General features: G+C 33.8%; 2 protein-coding genes across 2 annotated transcripts; one reads left to right on the top strand and one right to left on the bottom strand.

Moving 5' to 3' along the window:
* Positions 1-1,117: 1,117 nt before the first annotated feature.
* On the bottom strand, positions 1,118-3,843 carry LOC127115693 (probable leucine-rich repeat receptor-like protein kinase At1g68400). Its single transcript, XM_051047169.1, has 3 exons — positions 2,918-3,843; positions 2,385-2,762; positions 1,118-1,967 (listed from the first exon to the last, which is right to left on the bottom strand). Exons 1-3 carry the CDS (start codon positions 3,747-3,749, stop codon positions 1,369-1,371), a joined length of 1,809 nt encoding a protein of 602 aa, XP_050903126.1. The 5' UTR covers positions 3,750-3,843; the 3' UTR covers positions 1,118-1,368.
* A 4,584-nt stretch (positions 3,844-8,427) lies between these two features.
* Positions 8,428-13,364, top strand: LOC127132038 (uncharacterized). The gene is made up of 5 exons (XM_051060911.1): positions 8,428-8,648; positions 8,840-9,005; positions 10,403-10,775; positions 11,409-11,995; positions 12,484-13,364. Exons 1-5 carry the CDS (start codon positions 8,576-8,578, stop codon positions 12,596-12,598), a joined length of 1,314 nt encoding a protein of 437 aa, XP_050916868.1. The 5' UTR covers positions 8,428-8,575; the 3' UTR covers positions 12,599-13,364.
* The last annotated feature ends 5,443 nt before the right edge of the window (positions 13,365-18,807 follow it).

Here is an 18,807-nt window from a genome sequence, read left to right as displayed (position 1 = left end):
AATTGTGCCGAATGAGTGTCAGAAAACAAGTAGAATTGGAGACCGATCAACTGTCATCATATCCCTAAGTTAGTAGGGATGACCAAATCTCTTAGTATTTTTTTTGTGATTAGGGTTTGTCCGCGGCGGAGAGAGGCCCTGTTTGGTGGTGTTTATGGTGGTGAGAGAGAGATAACTCACGTGAGGTGAATCTCTATGTTTATGGTGAGGAAGTTATGATCTCTCTTTTTCTTATGTTAGGAAAGAGGTATTTATAAATACGTTGGGTCTAGGGTTTCCTTAATAACCGACCCCTCAGTCAATAATAGATCGTCAAATCCCCGTTTCCTAGAGAGACAAAGGGTAGACTATTGACCCTGACTTTTCTCTGCCTGAGAAACGTTTTTTCCCACATTTTTCACGATTGGGCGAATGGGGAGTATTTAGGGCGTGGTTGTCCCTAATGGAGGGCGGATGATCGAAGTCACCCCTTAAGGGAAATCAATAGTCTTTCTACCTTTAATAGGTCTTTCTACAAATATATCACTCCAATATGAAAAAAAATATATTTAAAAAATACATAAATATTATAACAATCGCGCATTGCGCGAGTTACATTCTAGTTTTTATTGTTAGTAGATAGTAACATAATCCTTCACTTTAGCATGATCATGATAAAATTGCGGGTTCATGTTGGTTTATAACTTTGTGCCAGTCAAAAATTTTCCACCAATTATTGAATGGACTTAACATGTAAACAACACCTCCCCTTGACCAAAACTATAAGTATATTAGTACATCTTAACATTGATTTTGTTCATGATTGTACCAAATTATTAGTAATTTACGTTACATGTTAAATACTAGTAGAATATAATAAAATTTAGTTGTCGAAAATATAATTCATTACACACTTGCAAGTTCCTCTATTGATTTGAGTGATGAAGTGTTAATCTTGCGGTACATCCCTCTATATCTCTATGTCTATAGAAGACCTCCACCTCCATGTTAAAGAGCTATCACGATGGACTACACTAATCTATTACCGTTTTTTTTTCTCCACTCCAAAATAATACCATTACCTTAATAAATTTAGTTACTAAATAATAAATAATCGCTTCATTTTCTTACCAAAGTGAAATCATCTGATATTATTAATCAAAACTTGCTAAATACTGTAGACATAAAAGTCTCAAAAACAATGAACACAATATTTTCTCAACTTTAAAAGAGATCTTTATCACTTCTAAAAAATTGTTCTTCCAATCTATGGAGGAGTTAATCCATTTCTACATTGAATAATCTGTCATTCATTCTCATATAAAAATAATGTTATGATGAATATGCAACACACTACATTACATCTTTCTCTAGTGACTCAAACTTGTTTCAATCATTCTCTTTTATCATTTGTTCCATCTCTTCAATTCTCTTCAACACTACACTCATTTTAGGCCTTTTCTCAGGCATCAAATCAGTACACTCTAAAGCTATCTCAGTAAGATTCAACATTGCATCATGTCCTTCTCTTTCAGACAGTATTTCCAAATCCAATATATCAGTAGACCAATCATTATTCACCACAGTTCTAACCCAATCCGAAAGATCATTACTCGTTGTTTCGTCAACTTCGCCACCTCCGGGAATTTTACCAGTTATAATCTCTAACATAATGATGCCAAAACAATATACATCAGTTTTGTGTGTAAGCTTTTTCCTTTTAACGAATTCCGGTGACTTGCTTATTGATAGCTTTTCTGCATTTTTGTTGGATGATGAGAGTAATGACAAGAAACCATAGTCTGTGAGCTTGGAATGGTAACCTTGGTTGGTTTGATGGATTAGAACATTTGATGATTTGAGATTTGCATGAGGAACTTTGTGTGAAGATAAAAATTGATGAAGGAAATCAAGTCCTTTTGCTATGTCTTTGATAATTGAAAGCCTTGTGCTCCAATCAAGTGGTATTCTTCCAATTCCTCTTCCCTCTAGCACCAACACATCATGAATGTTAGTGTATAATCAGTCCTAAAAGTTGAATGCAAAATGACAGAAATGTGCCTAAATGTAAGGGTGGAAAAACGGGCCGAGCCAATGTTTCCGGCTCGTCCCTCTATTTTGCCTGCCCATTTTTTGGCAAAGTTTTGGCGGGCATAGGCCTAAACAAGACAAGACAGACATGTTTTTTTTTCCACTTGTTTTATGAGTGATAAGTCTCACCCCGCCCCATTTTTGGCGAATCGAGCCAGGATTTTCTTTCAGCGGACATGTCCGTTTGTCATCCCTAGCTAAATGCCCATTTTTGTGTCTTTTGCAAGTCAAGTTAGTTTTGCAACTACACACTTAGGCATGATTTTATAACTTCAATACATTTAATTTAAGGCTACAAAATAAATAAGACTAACCATGTAGGAGTTCAAACAAAGTGCAATCAGAGACAAGTTCATATATGATAAGCTTTTGATCTTCTGAATGATAAAAGGAGATAATTTCAACTACATTTTCATGCTTTATCTGTCCTAGCAATTGCATCTGCTGAATAAATTCCTTCTTGCTCAATTCATTCATGTAACTAAGTCTCTTCACTGCAACAGCATTACCAGTTTCAAGTGTTGCTTTATATGTAACACCAAATTCTCCTCTTCCTACAACCTCTGCTGATGCTCTTAACAAATCATCCATGTCGAAAACTTGAAGTTTCTTGTCGAAAAATTCTAATTGGCCTAATCTTCCAGAATCTTCACTGTTCCCTACATTAGATGCCCATGCTCCAAAAACATACCCTATAAGAAAAATACTAAAAAGTTTAAAACATTTGATCTCAAACATGTCATAAGTTGTTTTTACTATCTCTGCTAAACTGAGTCTCGACGTGCTTATCTCAGTATATAAACTCAAATAAGACAGAAGTACGATAAATTTATAAGAAATGACTTACGTGTTGAATCGTTTCTTCTTGTTTCATTTCCTTTAGCTTTTCTTTTGCAAACCAAGAAAGCAATAATCATCAGAAAAAGAAACAAAGCAGCTCCAAAAGCAATCAAAGCAATAATCCAAACTTGAAGTTTTTTCTTATTTTTCTCCATTGAAGAAGGACATGACATATCCAATGGCTTTCCACAAAGTTCGGAATTATCATCAAAAGCACTTTTTGGAAGCCTTTGAAGCAAAGAAGTTTCAGGAATTTTCCCTACCAAATGATTATATGAAACGTTAAAACTTCTCAATGATGGTTGATCAAAAGGTGGAATTTCACCATCTAAGTAATTCTCTTGCAGCTCCAAAACTTCAAGACCAAGCAACTCAACATATTCCAAAGGAATTGAACCCGAGAAATGATTAAAAGAAAGCTTCACTTCTTCTAAGAAAACCAAACCTGTGAGATTCGGCAATAGTCCGAAAAGTGCATTGTTTCTGAAATCAATTCGCCTCAAGAAAGTTATGTTTTGAAGGAATGTTGAAGGTAAATAGCCACTAAGATTAACACCATGAATTGTAATATCAACAACATGCCAATTCGAACAAGTGATACCAAACCATCTACTAATATTGTTTATACAAGGTGGTCCTGTCCAATTTCCATGCAAGTCCACAGAAGAATTTAATGAATCTCTTATGAGTAACAAAGCATATCTTTCTTGTGGATAAAAATCATTGATTTCAATATCAATACACAAAACTATGTTCAATGATAGAAAAAACAAAACCATATATAATATGGTTAAGTCAATGATCAAGCTCATGATGTTAGATAAAACTTCATAAAACATGAGTTTTAGAACCAGACAAGTAGTGTGAATAGAGTCATTTTCTTATCTTGTTTTGAATTGGACGAAGTTGACAAGGAAAAAATGGTACCAAGATGCTTATCATAGTGTTGGACACATAGGTATGAACAAGGAGATTTTTTGTTTATTTTCTATGTGATTTATATTATATATGTATCTGTGACATAAGATGACAGCTTTTCATATAAGAATATAGGATCTGCATGATTTTTTTTACATTGTTATTTGATGATTGAGTTGTTATTGTTGATGAATAAAAAAATATGGGTTGTGTCAAATGTAGTGACATCGTGGGAAGTTAGGAATTTAGGAATGTCAATGGTTACTATAATTTGGACACTTTCTTGTCATGTTTGCTTGCTTTGTCGAGCTTATTTTATTCATCTGCTTAATTCAACTTTCTAAGAGAGTGTTTTCTTTTAGATTATTTTAGTAAATTGGTGATTTGAAAAGATAACCTTAGTTTTACATGACATTTTTTCTTCTCCCTCGTGTTTGCTCAACCTTGCTATGTTTTCGTGGCTGATTTGTCTCTATGTCGCCGTCGGGTCATCTTGATCTCATATGTCCCTCTCATGGAAGATCCTTAAAAAAATTTGTTCGGACGGATAACATGGGAATCGGTTGAGAAAATTTCTGCAAAAACTTTTTGTAATAGTATGGATCTAAAGAACCCTGCCTAAAATATGTTATAGACCGACTACCAAGAAAATCTACACTTTCGAGTATAAAATATGCGTCTATCAAAGAGAATAAGTGACGCAAAATAATAATTACAATAAACAAAATCAATAAAATGCTCCAAATAAGTAATTGAATGGTACAACGGGAGATATGCACATAATGGTACAAGATATCCTTATGATTTGGTCAACATGACCATTGCAAAGGACTTGGGCTTCAAGTCTTCGTTGTGGTCCAATACACCCCCTCGAGATGAGTATACCGTCAAAGACATTCATCTTGCTCGTAAGTTTTTGAAAACGTGGTATTGGTAATGGCTTTGTGCGAAGGTCGCAATTTGTCCTTTGTTGTCACATGACTAATTGGAAGTTTGTTTGCCTGAACTTGTTCTCGAACAAAATGACAATCCATGGATATATGTTTCATTCTTGAATGTAGAATTGGATAAGAACAAACATAGGTGACTCTGACATTATCACATAACAGCTTAGGTGGTTGAGATATCGTAATGTGCAATTCTTAAATAAGGTTGGTGAGCCACATGATTTCAGAGGTAGCCATAGCTAGCGCATGATATTCTACTTTTGTGGATGAGCGAGCTATTGTCCGTTGCTTCTTGGAGAGCCGTGAGATATGATTACCACAAAAAAATATAAGGTACGCAGACGTGGATGTGCGATCATAAAGATTGTCACCCTAATCAGCATCACTGTAGACGAGAAGTTAAAAGGAATGTGGTTTCTTAAGCATGATACCAAAGTTAACAGTGGCTTTGAGGTACCTAAGTAACCTTTTAAGAAGCTAGAAGGGTAAGGTGGTAGGTGTGTGTGCATGAACTGAGAGAGTTTGTTGACAACAAATGATACATCGAGTCTTGTGAGGTTTAGGTATTGCAAACACCTATGATTTTTATGTAATGAGTGAAATTAGTGGTGCGGCTGCCATCATGCAGTGTGAGCATTGCAATGGAAGAGAGAGGTGAGGGTGATGGTTTAGCATCAATCATGACAAATTTTTCCAAAATGTCAAGTATATACTTGAGTTATGAAAGGAACATTTTAACACATCTAGGAATTAACTCAACTCCTATAAAGTAGTGAGGGGTGCCCATATTTTTGAGAGAGAACCGGTGGGACAAAGAGTTGATAAAATGAGTGACAAACTTTGTTTCACCACCAGTGAGTAAAAGATCGTCAACACAGACTAATAAATAATAAATGGTTGTACCTTTGTGATATATGAACAATGACAAATCATTCTTACTAATGTGAAACCCATTAGTAGTGATGAAGGTTTTGAGAGCATTATGTCATACTCGTGGTGCTTGACGTAAATCATAGATGATTTTGTGAAGTTTACAAAGATGATAGGGTTGTTGAGCATATTTCAAACTGGATGGCTGACCCATGTAAATATCCTCCTCTAGAGTTCCTTGGAGGAAAGCATTATTGACATCTAATTGATGCATACTCCATTTATATCCAAGTGCAATGGTGAGAATGAGTTTAATTCTTTGTGGCCAAATAACATATTCAAATGTCTCTTTAAATTTTATTCCAAGACATTGCATGTATCCTTTTGCAACTAGGCGGGATTTATATCTAGAGATAGTTCCATATGGATTCCTTTTGATGCGAAACAACCATTTACATTCAATATATCATGGCCAGAAGGTGGTGGAACAACTGTTTCAACTTATCCAATACCCAACAAAAATTATCTTTTTGCTCATATTCTATATAGGCAAATGAAACAACAAATGTTAACTTAGTTGATGTCATACCAACTACTTTAAACAAAGTTTGCATGTACTTATTTGTCTTGTATGTACTGTCCATAATCAACACACTAGGAAACATATTCAACAATTTCAGTGATTCTGGATGGGCCCAGAAGATATCCCTCACAATTTCTGACTTATCTCTTTTCCTACTCCAATAAACATAATTTGAATCCTCTATCAGCTTAAATAAATGTTGCATTTCCGTTTTAGGACCCCTGATGTCTTTCTGAATCCTACTCTTATTTTTATATATTTAGGTGATCCGAGTTATATTTTTCGGATGTCGTTCTTGCAATGACAACAATATGTGTCTTGGTGAAACATGACATTTTGTCAAATCAACAATATGTTGTTGTTCATCAGCATTAAGTCGACCTACAAACAAATGACCTTCAAATCTATCCGATAAACCATGGTTGTGAAGTCCACATTTTACGTCAATCTTCCAACCAAAACCATTTTTTTGTCGGTGTTGATCTAATTTTAAATGGACAACCACATTTCTTGGTAGCACTTTGTGTTTCACTTCCTTCTTTGTATTTTCCACCTCTATCACAATCAGATATAACTTTGTCACTTCTTCCTCTCTTTGCAGTTTTGGTGTCCGAACTAGTTATTATAACAATCACTCTATTGTTGATTCCAACCTCCCTAATCCACCTACCCGCCTCTTCTTGTGTCAAATTTTTATGTAGTTGAGAATATCTTAATAATATCTACACATGTCTGATCTTTATCACATATCATCAAAGAAATATTCATACCAGCTAAATATAAATGTAACAAAAATTAATAAAATAAAATAAAAAATAAAAAAAACACGTTCTGAAATAGTGAGACGTAAGAAATGCGGTTATTAAAAAATACATCACCGAAACTCTTACTTATAAGTTCTCCGGTTGTTAAAGTTATCCGAATAAATATTGTGAACCGGATGATTAAACAACAAGTTATCCGGTTTGATAGTCATATAAATTAAAAAATATTACTTTAAATTTTTTAGTTTAAAAAATAAATATGCCACACGTAAATAGTAAAAACTAGTAAAAAATAAAAAAATTAAAGTAAAATTTACAAATGTAAATTTAGAATATTTGCAAAATTGTGGAGGGTAGGGAGAAAAGTGAGGCATATTTCACATCACCGGCCACTGGTCAATGCTCTTTCAAGTGATTCCAATGCTTCATTTCAAGGGTGGTGTTGTAAACATGCTTCTCATCTTTCCCATTCACATTTTGAGATTTGGAAGAAGGTTGGAACCATTATAAATGCTCTTCAAAATATCATATATGACTTGTGATTGGATTGGATGGATGGTAAATCTTAAAAAATTTAAAGCATCGATCATATAGTGAATTTGAGTCTGGAAAAAAATTTACTTTACCAAATATATTAAATTCAACATTTATTATTATTATTATTATTATTATTATTATTATTATTATTATTAAACTTTTATAAAATTAATATATTCATTTTTTATCTACATAAAGAAGCTCAACTTTTATTCCACAAAATTATTTGATTTTAATTTAATATTAAATCAACATGTCCAAATCTCATCCCAAAAAAAAACCTCTCATTCATATATTTAAATATATTAGAAATAATTCTGATTAAAAGTTAATTATTTTAAAAATTAAAATTTATTTTTTCTGAACCGGTGATCAAACAATTATTAAATCAGCTTATCTTTTTAAAATTTTCAGACATATTTAAAAGAGAGAATAAATGATAATGTAAATTCATTTTACATTGTTAATTAACGGTCCTACATCCCATCAGATCAGATTGAAAATTTTAAATGAGATTAATTACTCTATCTTTGTCAATTTAAAAAAATTTACAGTGTCGATTCATCACCATCACCCGTTTCTATTACTTTATAGTTTTTTCATTTTAAATTATTTATATAACATAGCAAAATGATATATAGTGTACAACCTTTTTACATTATATAAACATAACCATTAAACCCTGTTTAAAATATTAAAAAACTTTCTATAAAAATTTAATTTTTTTAACATTCAATTGATTAAATATAAATTTTAAAAATTTGAATCAAATCATGAAGATTAAAACTATTTAAAAAATATGACTTTTATGAGAACAAATAAATAAAGTTTGATGATTTTATTAATCCTTAATTTTAATAAAATTGTTTTTAAAATTTTAGAATTATGAAATACTACGAAAAACCAATACTGTTTCTTCGCCGTTGAGATTTGAACAAAAGGAACAAAGCTGCAAAACCCTAAACCCTCTCTCTCTCTCTCTCTCTCTCCTCACATGAAAGCTGGAGTTGCAGAAAATCTCATCGAAGAACAGCGTAATCGTCAATATGAGAAAGAAGCTTCTCATCTCATGCTCCTCCCTCCGCTCAATTCTCAACGTCACTCCCAAATCCGATCACTGTAACTTTCTTCCTTTTTCTCTTATGCAAAATCTTTGTTACTTTAATTTTAGGTTCCATTTGTTAGTTTCAGTTACTGTTTTACAATGCTACATTTTGGAATCAGCGTTGAAATTGGCTATGAAAACGGAAATTTATTGTATGAGCAATTATGTGATCGTGTGTTTATATATTTGTTGTGTTGTTTGGCAGTGTCCCTTGAGGTTTGTGATTCTGTTGGATCATCAAAGTTTCAGTGGCGTGGATGGTCACATGCTGCTGCTTGTGTTCCTTCAGAAACTTCAGATACCCGCTGGAAAAGAGGACAGAGGGTTCCAAAACATGAACGGAGAGCTATGGTGGAGTCTTTTGTGAATAAGTATTTTCTATGTTTCTTTTGAAGTTGTTGAAGCTTTTGTTTAATGTTTTATGAAGTTTCATGCATAATGTGACATTGTGGGATGTTTTTGGCATATGAAATGTTTTTATGTAATAGAGATAGATGCACACATTGGTTCATACCTGCGTTGTTTTCTCTTAATATTAGATTGGATTAAGTAACATGAATCTGGTATTTTATGATAAGTGTTTGTTTGGTTTCAGAAAATATTTTCTGTTTTTGTTTTCAGTTAATGTCACATGCTTCACTCTGTATCCTGTTCTTAGTTTTGTAGGGTCTAGTTTTATAAGGGTCTGTTTGATTATAGGGGAGGGAAGGGAAGGAGATGTGCTTATTTTAAACTTTAGTTGTTTGGTTCAATTAATTGGAAGGGAGGAAAGTAGAATGGAGTGGAACTAGAATTTACTCTGAAGGGATTTTGCTCCTCTTCAAAAGTGAGGGAATTTAGAGGGGAAATAATATTTGTTTAAAATTTGGACTTAAATATCATTATTTAATATGAAAACAAATATTACATTATTACAAAGGTCTATTAAGAATTAAAATCCCTTTCCGGCTTTCCTCACCTTGTTGAGTCAAACACAACATAAACACATATTTACAATCTCCCCCCTCCCCCTTTCTTCTCTCCCCTCTTGTCCCCTCTGTTGAACGAAACAGACCGTAAATGAAAGATCTTGTAATTGATTCATTCATGTATGATACTTGTTTGCATTTTAGTTCCCTCAAAAAATAACAATTGTGTCTTCCTGGAGTGATCCATGTTCTCTTTGTTTTCATAAAATATTTTGCTGCTGAGCTACAATGCTATTTAGACACTTAAATGGCGTAATGCAATATACATATTAAACCCCCTCAAAAAAACTAACCAAGGCCCTCAACTGTTATAGACATGCTTGAACAATACAAAAATTGAACTGTTTTTATGGCCATGCATGACCAAAACACTTGTTCTGTATGAAATGTCCTGCTTAAAGCTAAACCTTTGTCTATGGTCAATAATAGAATAGTAAGTTTATGTAAATTCTTTTTAAGTTGTCCTACCTTAAGATTTCTGTTCATTTAATGGTCTATTTCATGCTGAAATAACCAATATCTGTACTTATTCTCACATTCTTGTGTTGACTTTAGTCCTTGGGTTGCAAGAAGGGGTTCTCATTTTTTATTTTGTACTGTTTGGTGATGATGAGCTGAATCTCTCTAATTATCTAACAGGCGTGGAGAAAAAGTTTGACATTCTTAAATACTCATTATTATTTTTCTTGAAATAATGTCAACATATTGAATGATCTTATGGAAGGAATTTGGTTAACAAGTAAATGGTTTATGTGGACTCCTGTTATTGTAGAAATAATGAATTCCCTTTCTCTATGCAGGTATCAATCAGAGAATGCTGGAAAACTCCCAGCAATAAAACATACCCAGAAAGAAGTTGGTGGCAGTTATTATGTTATTCGGGAAATCATTCAGGAACTAGAATACAAATCCAAAATGAAACCTTTAAACAACATTGGTGAGATACCAGTGGCAAAGCTATTTGATGAAAGTAAACTTAAAACCGCTGAATCTGTTAGTGTTTCATCTGGTGATATTAAGACTGTCAAAGATGGTCCAATCCAAGGTCGTGTTCAACCGGTACTTGTACATGTTACCCTTGCACCTGAGTTTCTTGAAGGAAAGGAGGGAGGTCCACAGATTTCCTCTTGGGAGGCAAGGTTGTGTAATGAAGTTGAAGTCATCTCCACACCAGTAAGCATTGACAGTAAACACTGATTTTAGTTATGGATATCTTACAGCTGTTATGCATAACAATGCTCCTGATGAGTATGTTTTTTATGTTCCAAAGGATATTAAACATTCTTGTTTAGGTGTAGGATGACCTGAGTCATGGTGATGGTTCCAAAAACCAAAAGGAAAACAGTTAATAATTATACTTTATACTTAATAGTTGCACTGCTTTGTTTAGATGCATTACTGACACAAGAAATTCAGGCACTGCCGCATATCTGTATAACATTGTCCCCATTCTCAATCTGACCTCAAGTTAGGTTATACGCTTGCAAATCATGAAAAATTCGTTAGAAATAGAGGTATCCTATTAGGAATTAGGAACTCGCACACAAGCAGATCTGATTGGTCTACTCCGGCAAAGTTACTCAGCATTTGTTTCTATGTTCTTAGTTACACCTCTTGGCTGTTCCGGCTTCCTATTACAGCTCTGGATTTCTATAATATTTACTGCTGTTCTTACTGATTGAGTCATTTTTATATCTTATAGTATTAGTTTAATTTTATTATATTGGTCTATGAAACAGGAGCTATTTTATTAGTACATATGGGTTTCTTGTAGTTCTTATAATTTGCATCCTATTTTATTAACAGGATGATCATTGCACCACATCTGACAGCAATATTTCGGAAAAACATTTTAAGGACTTCTCGAGTCCCCAGATGCCAAATGATGTCAAGACTGAGGAAGCTGTCTCTAGTTTTTCTGATTCTGTTGCACTAGAAAGTCAGTCGTTACAATTGGAAGCAGAACATTTTAGTAGGGGCCATGAATCTGAATTTATTGACATGGAAAATCATAAAAAAATGGAGGAACAATCCATTAGGAAAGCAAGTTATGAGAGAAAGGAGCAACATGCTTTGGAAGACATGTATGGTGAAGCTTCCCATTCTAGTCCTCAGGTGCCAAATGATGTCAAGAGTGATGAAACTGTATCTGGTTGCCCTTCTGATTATGTTGCACCTGCAAGACACCAGCTGAAAGAAGAAATAGAACAGGTTTTTGCTCCGATAATTGAAAAATCTGGCAGTAGTAGCAACAAAGATCAAATCCATGATTCTATGTTTGGAGATATAAAAAATCATTCAACAAATGAAATTAAGAGTCTCGAGAAAGCAGAACTTGAGAGAAAAGTGCAAGATGGTGCACAAGACAATCCTGGTAGGGATAGTCCCAAAATGTAAGTCTTCTAATATATTTTGATATCTACAGCTTCATTATTATGACTACTGTGGTGTTATTATTTTCATTATCTTTTGAAAAATACCTGCACTAGTGTATGCCAATATAAATAATACACAAGGAAATAAAGAATATTGACATAGAAGAAAATAAGGAAAGATAATATCTCGATCGATAATTATATTTATTACGCATATCTCAATGGTAGTTAAGCAGTTAAATATTCCTTTGTGCTCCTATGTGTTTGCGCTTAAATATTCCTTCTACATTTGTTTATATAGATTAGAGCATTTCTTGAGTTTATTAGAACTTATATATGTTTTCCAACCTGGATTATGCATTAATGGATGATTTTTGTGCAAAGAACATACAGCTATGTTTTCATTAATTTAAAGATCAATTGATTTATGGTCATGTCATATTATTATTTTTTCTAGTAATGTTGCTATAGGATATTGAGATTGCTTTCATTCTCCTAATATCTAGTGATAGCTCTAACAAGAGGGAGAGCAGCAGTGCAGTTGCTTCAGACAAATCAAATTTGTGGGGAAATCTGAAGTCATTTGCAGATGGCATCTTAAATATCTGGAGAAAGTTATGAATCTGCGTGAACTTATATGGTGCAGCTTAGCTTGCAGGGAGTTCGGTATTTTTGCACAACTTTGACTGTATGTGTATGGTTCAAAAGATACGCAACTCTTTTCAAATGGAGCACATTTGCAAGAGTTTATAGTTCTACTATTCGATTGCCCCCATTTAGGGTAAAGTCAAAAGCACTTTGATTCCCAATAGAGTAATTAGCCTCCCATTGTAAATGATTTGTGAACAGTAGAAAAGGAAATGCATGATATTACAATTAAAATTTAGATCTCGTAATCAAATTGTGTTCATGGATGACTTTTGTTTACATGAGTCTGAGCAGATGAGAAAGAAGGCGTGAAGGTTGCAAAGCAGCCAAGGTTAGTCCTTAGAAATTACATCTATTCACGACTTTGTATTTTGGAGAGCATTCAAAGAATATTCAACTCACTGATTTTCAAGGAATGATTTTTGTCCCATGGTCATGAAGACTCCTAAAGAGGAACCAAAGATAGTTTTTTGAAATATATATTTTTTAACTTCCACATTAAGTATAATGATTGCTTATCATCCTATACTTATATTCTATGCAAACTTGTAAAGCATGAGCACTATTTTCTGTGGTTAGAAACTACTGTTACTTTTGGGGCTAAATCACAAGTCAACATAGATGATGATGTGGTATACTACTTATATTGCTCACTTTGTACATTCACATTAGAAACTTTGATGTAATTGGCCTCCCATCTGCAGTCTCTGAAATATTTTCAAACATTGCCAGATTAGAATGTGATGTCCAACATTTATGTTTGATCTGCCTACCATATGTTCGATTCACATGTTGCCTAATTGTGTGATGTGGTATTGACTTGGTTAACCTATGTTTATCCTTTTATTGAAATATAATTTATTACCGGTATCTGGCAGAGGGAACAACAATTCAGGTTATAAATGATGTGTAAAGCCAGGTATTGATGAGTTTGCAGGTCTACCATCCCAATGCCATTAATATCAATTGGGTTATTTTTCTCGATGCAATAATAGCAGAGTTTTTAATTAGAATAATATCTATATGTTTATGATGAGACTCTTGCTTAGATATCCACATAGTTGAGTTGAATGAGCTTGTGAAAAGGTTTTTTGTGATGTCATGAAGAAAAGCTGTCTCTAATGTGAAATGATGCAAGCAATGATGTATGATTATTATTAATTTAATTTCAAATAAATGTCATTTTAATGTAATGAAAGTAAGTGCATCCTTATTTTCTATAAAAGAAAAAATCCACTACAGTTTATATTCATAACAGTGTGGCAATTAGGGTTCTAGAGAATGCTCTCTTGAGATGAAATTGTAAACGTAATCATTCCTGAATGTGTGGAAATGAGGCTTATATTATTCTGCCGAACTGTTTGTTAGATTGAATAATACATTTGCTTAAATTAAGCAGAATGCGCACCCAAATATTTATATTTTGTAGCAAACAAAGATGCATCACTGATTACATCAGGTTGCTGAACCATTTGCACAGCATGGAAGTATAATACTGAAAAATGACAGATCTTGGTTGATTGATAACTTGGAACTCACGTATATATGATAAAACTAATAAGCTGGCATTTGCATAGACGAAACCTGTCATTCCTTGGTTTACAGATCTTGGTTGATTGATAACTTAGAACTCCTATTGTTTTTAAAGTAAAGCAATGTCAATTTTATTGTATCTGATTATCGTATCTCAGTTTATTTGACTAAGCAGCTTTTCATATTAGCTCTCAACAGCAGCACCAGACAATGCTTCTTCTAGATTTTTTTTACAGTATTTTATAACTAAGCAGCTTTTTATATTCCCTTTCTAGTCAGTAGGAACTAAAATGATTTTTAATATATTTCATTTCTTAAAACATCTTAGTGGCTTAATAAATAGTTGCAATGGTTAAAAAATTAATTTAAATCAAATAGATGGAGGTTAGAATCATGAGCGAATTTTTTTTTATAGTATTTCAATCACTTCCAAATCGTCTTACAGTTTGTATACAGAAATGTCAAGGATAATTCAGCCTATACTCGAGTTTGTACAAGATCGATGAATATTCGAATGTAGGGAAGATGAAATCCAAAATTTTGTGTAAAGAGGATAGACGTTTCTAATTTATTTTTCTAAATCCAGAATGCTCAATTTATAGATCAAAGTGGTGTTGTTTTACAAGGTTGCGACCCTTGATGAAACATACACTTCCAACAACGTTTTCGTTAAATGTTGCATTATTTCGCCTACAACAACACTTTTTAAACGTTGAACTGTTTCACCAACAACAACAGTTTTCAAAGGTTGTACTGTTTCACATTCTGCAACACTTCACGAAGTGTTGCCTATTTTTGAATTCAAATTACAAACTGTTTATTTGTCAACTGCAAAACTTCACAGTTGTTGCCTATTTCTGAATTAAAAAGTTAATCTCCACTTCCATATTTTCTTGTCATTTTGGAACACACTCAAAATTATTAATTGTTAATAATTTTACAATAATCCCCCGCTTGATCTAATAATGACAAGATCAATTTTAGAAAAAGAGAAACAAAGAATGTTAATACAAATTAAGGATCTTTGGATTTGAACTTAATCTTAGTAAGGATAACACAAAGTTTAATCAAAATGTTAGATAGTTATGCTTAAGCCGTTATCCCTTGTGATTAAATCGACGTTACCTTACACACATTCTTTAATGGTTCTTCGCCTACATCTCTGCCTAACACTATTTACGACTATGTGTTTTTCCTGTTTTCGTGAATTTTTCATGAGAGAAACTCCAACTCTCACTTTGAGATGACACCATCTTGAAATTCATATATGTGAAGTTTATTTTGGATTTATTTCTTGAGATACATATCCTCGATATAGAACTCCATTAAGAGTTTGAAAAAACTCAACCCTCAATATTAATAGTCAACATTGTCATAAAATGTTGTACGAACATCCATATCAACAACTTGCTGTTACCCATTGAATCTTAGGTTAAGGTTTATTAACTTCATATTAGGTTTCTACCATTGTCGAAACCCTTATTTAAAGAGTTTCAATCTCATATCTCTTAAGGTAGTCTTTACTAAGTCTCTGGCCAATGTTTTAGTAAATGGATTAAGCAAATTATATCTCGATCGTATATATGTGAATGAAATGATTATATCCTTAATTGATTTTCTCATGAAAGAATGTCTAAAACCTATGTGCCTAGACTTTTAATTATATACTTCACTGAATGCTCTAGTAAGGTTGGATTGACTATCACAATGTATCAACATTTTTAAAATATTGTCCTTAGCTAATGAAATCTCTAACAGAAGGTCCCTCAACCATTCTGCTTCTTGTCCAGCAGACGCAAGAGCCACAAACTCTGATTCCATGGTCGAGAGAGTAATGCATGTTTGTTTCTGACTCTTCCAAAAAATTTCACCTCCAGCTAATATAAATATCTATCTAGTTGTATATTTATAATCTCCAACACTCGATATTTAACTTGCATTGGCATATCCTTCTAGTATGACAGGAAACCTACCATAATGGAGGTCAAAATTGTTGTGTTCCAAAAGATCACCAAAAATATTTGTGATGGTCTCTAATGATCACCATTTGGATTGCTAGTAAATCTACTTATTTTACTAACTGCAAATGCTATGTCAGGTACATTGCATCAAATACATTAGACAACCAATCGCACTTGCATATTCCATTTGAGCCTCAACTCTTCCATCATTATTTTAAAGTTTGACACTAGGATCAAATGGATTAGTCACTTTCTTGAAATGTAAGTGTTTGAACTTATCAAGTACTTTCTTTGTTGGGTATTAGAATAATATAAAATAATAATAACAATAACACAAGTAAAATTTGAGAGTTGAGTATAGGAATGAGAAGAAACACAATTGTAGCAAACTCTTGGATGATTAAGATGATTGTGAACTACAATATGATTACTGTATATATAATAGTTTCATATACTATAATGAGTGGATACTTATTATAGGATTCTACGTAATCTTCTCTACATCATAGAAACCAATGACTTATAATGCATTGAATTTTTCTACAAAAATAAAGATTACTTTATGTCCTCACAATCTCCCACTTAAAGTAATTTTGTTTGCTTTCAAAATTTCTTTCTGTTGCTACGTTTTAGATATACCATATGAGGACTTGCACCAATAAAACTTGTCAGCGTTGATTGGCTTTGTCATAACATCTGCTAGGTTGTCTTTAGTGTGAATCTTCTGCATGTCCACACTCCCTTCATCTACTACTTCACGGACAAAATGGTATTAAACTCCTATATGCTTTGTCCTGGAATGAAAAGCTGGATTTCTTACAATATGCAAAGCACTCTGACTGTCACAATATACAATAATTTTTGGTTGTTTATGTCCTAGCTCTTCCAATAACCTTTGAATCCATATAGCTTCTTGCATGCTTGGGTAGCTGCCATATATTCAGCTTCTGTAGTAGATAGAGCTACAACAGTTTGCAATTTGGATAACCAGCTTACCGCTCCTCCTGCAATTGTAAACACATAGCCAGTAGTAGATTTTCTTTTGTCAAGATCACCTGCATAATCTGAATCAACATATCCTCTGACACAAAACTCCAATCCTCCAAAACATAATGCAACATCTGAGGTTCCTTTTATATATCTCAGGATTCTCTTAACAGCATCCCAATGCTCTTTACCAGGATCCGCCATAAATCGACTGACCACTCCCACTGCTTGTGCAATATCTGGCCTTGTACATATCATGGCATACATAAGGCTTCCCACCGCTGATGCATAGGGTACTCGAGACATTTGAATCCTCTCCGCTTCATTGCTAGGATTCATACTTGAGGATAATTTATAATTGATAGGAAGTGGAGTAGATATTGGCTTACAGTCTTGCATGTTGAAGCACCACAAAACTTTTCGTAGATAATTTCTTTGAGAAAGCCAAATCTTCCTATCTTTTCTATCTCGGTGAATTTGCATCCCTACAATCTTGTTTGCTGGCCCCAAGTCCTTCATATCGAACTCCCTAGCCAATTGTGCCTTCAATTCTTGGACTTGATCTTTGTTGGGGCCTACCACCAACATGTCATCCACATACAACAACAAAATGATGAAAACATTTTCCTCAAACCTCTTGTAATATGTACAATGATCTGAGCTTAACCTGTTGTATCCAAGGCTAATAATGAAGGAATCAAATCTCTTGTACCAACACCTCAGCGCCTGCTTTAAACCGTACAGAGATTTGGTCAACATGCAAACCAAGTTTTCTTTTCCTTTTTCTTCAAAACCTTATGGTTGGAGCATATATATTTCTTCTTCGAGTTCTCCATGAAGAAAAGCAGTCTTTACATCCAATTGTTCAAGATGTAAATCATAAGCAGCACACATAGCTAACACTACCCTGATAGTGGTAAGTCTAACCACCGGAGAAAATATTTCATTGAAATCAATTCCTTCCTTTTGAGCTTATCCTTTAACCACCAATCTTGCATGATATCTTTCCACTTGATCATTACCATCACGCTTAATCTTATAGACCCTTTTGTTGCCGATGGCTTTCCGACCTTCTGGAAGTACAACAATATCCCATGTCTTATTTCTATGTAAGGCTTCCATTTCTTCCTGCATTGCTGCCATCCACAAAGAATCATTTGAGCAACTCATAGCCTCTTGAAAGGTTGATGGTTCTCCATCTTCGGTTAGAAGACAATATGCATCATGGCTTGCCATAACATAGTCTGACTGCCAATCTGGTTTCCTTTTCTGACGTGTTGATCGTCGAACTTCAACACCATCGGGTTCCTCTGGTTCTTGTACCTCGTGCTCTGGTTCTGCTTCAAAAGAATCATCTTCAACAGACTTTCCATCTATATGAACAATAGTGATATCTTTAGAAGTGCTATCATTTTCCTGCTCCCTTTGCAGTTCATTCTCTGCAAAGATTACATCTCTGCTGACAATAACCTTGTGGGAAGTGGGATCCCACAGGCGATACCCCTTGACACCGTCAGCATAGCCCAAGAATATGCATTTCCTAGATTTTGGATCTAGCTTAGTTCTTTCTTGGGAGTTGTACATCACGTACACAGGACATCCAACCACATGTAGAGTAAAATACTCAACTGACTTTCCTTTCCACATCTCCATCGGAGTCTTTAAACCGATTGCACTTGATGGCGATCTATTTATCACATA

This window comes from Lathyrus oleraceus, chromosome 1 (assembly GCF_024323335.1).
Source record: "Lathyrus oleraceus cultivar Zhongwan6 chromosome 1, CAAS_Psat_ZW6_1.0, whole genome shotgun sequence".
NCBI classification, from domain to species: domain Eukaryota; kingdom Viridiplantae; phylum Streptophyta; class Magnoliopsida; order Fabales; family Fabaceae; genus Lathyrus; species Lathyrus oleraceus.
This window is presented reverse-complemented; position numbering and strand designations above follow the sequence as displayed.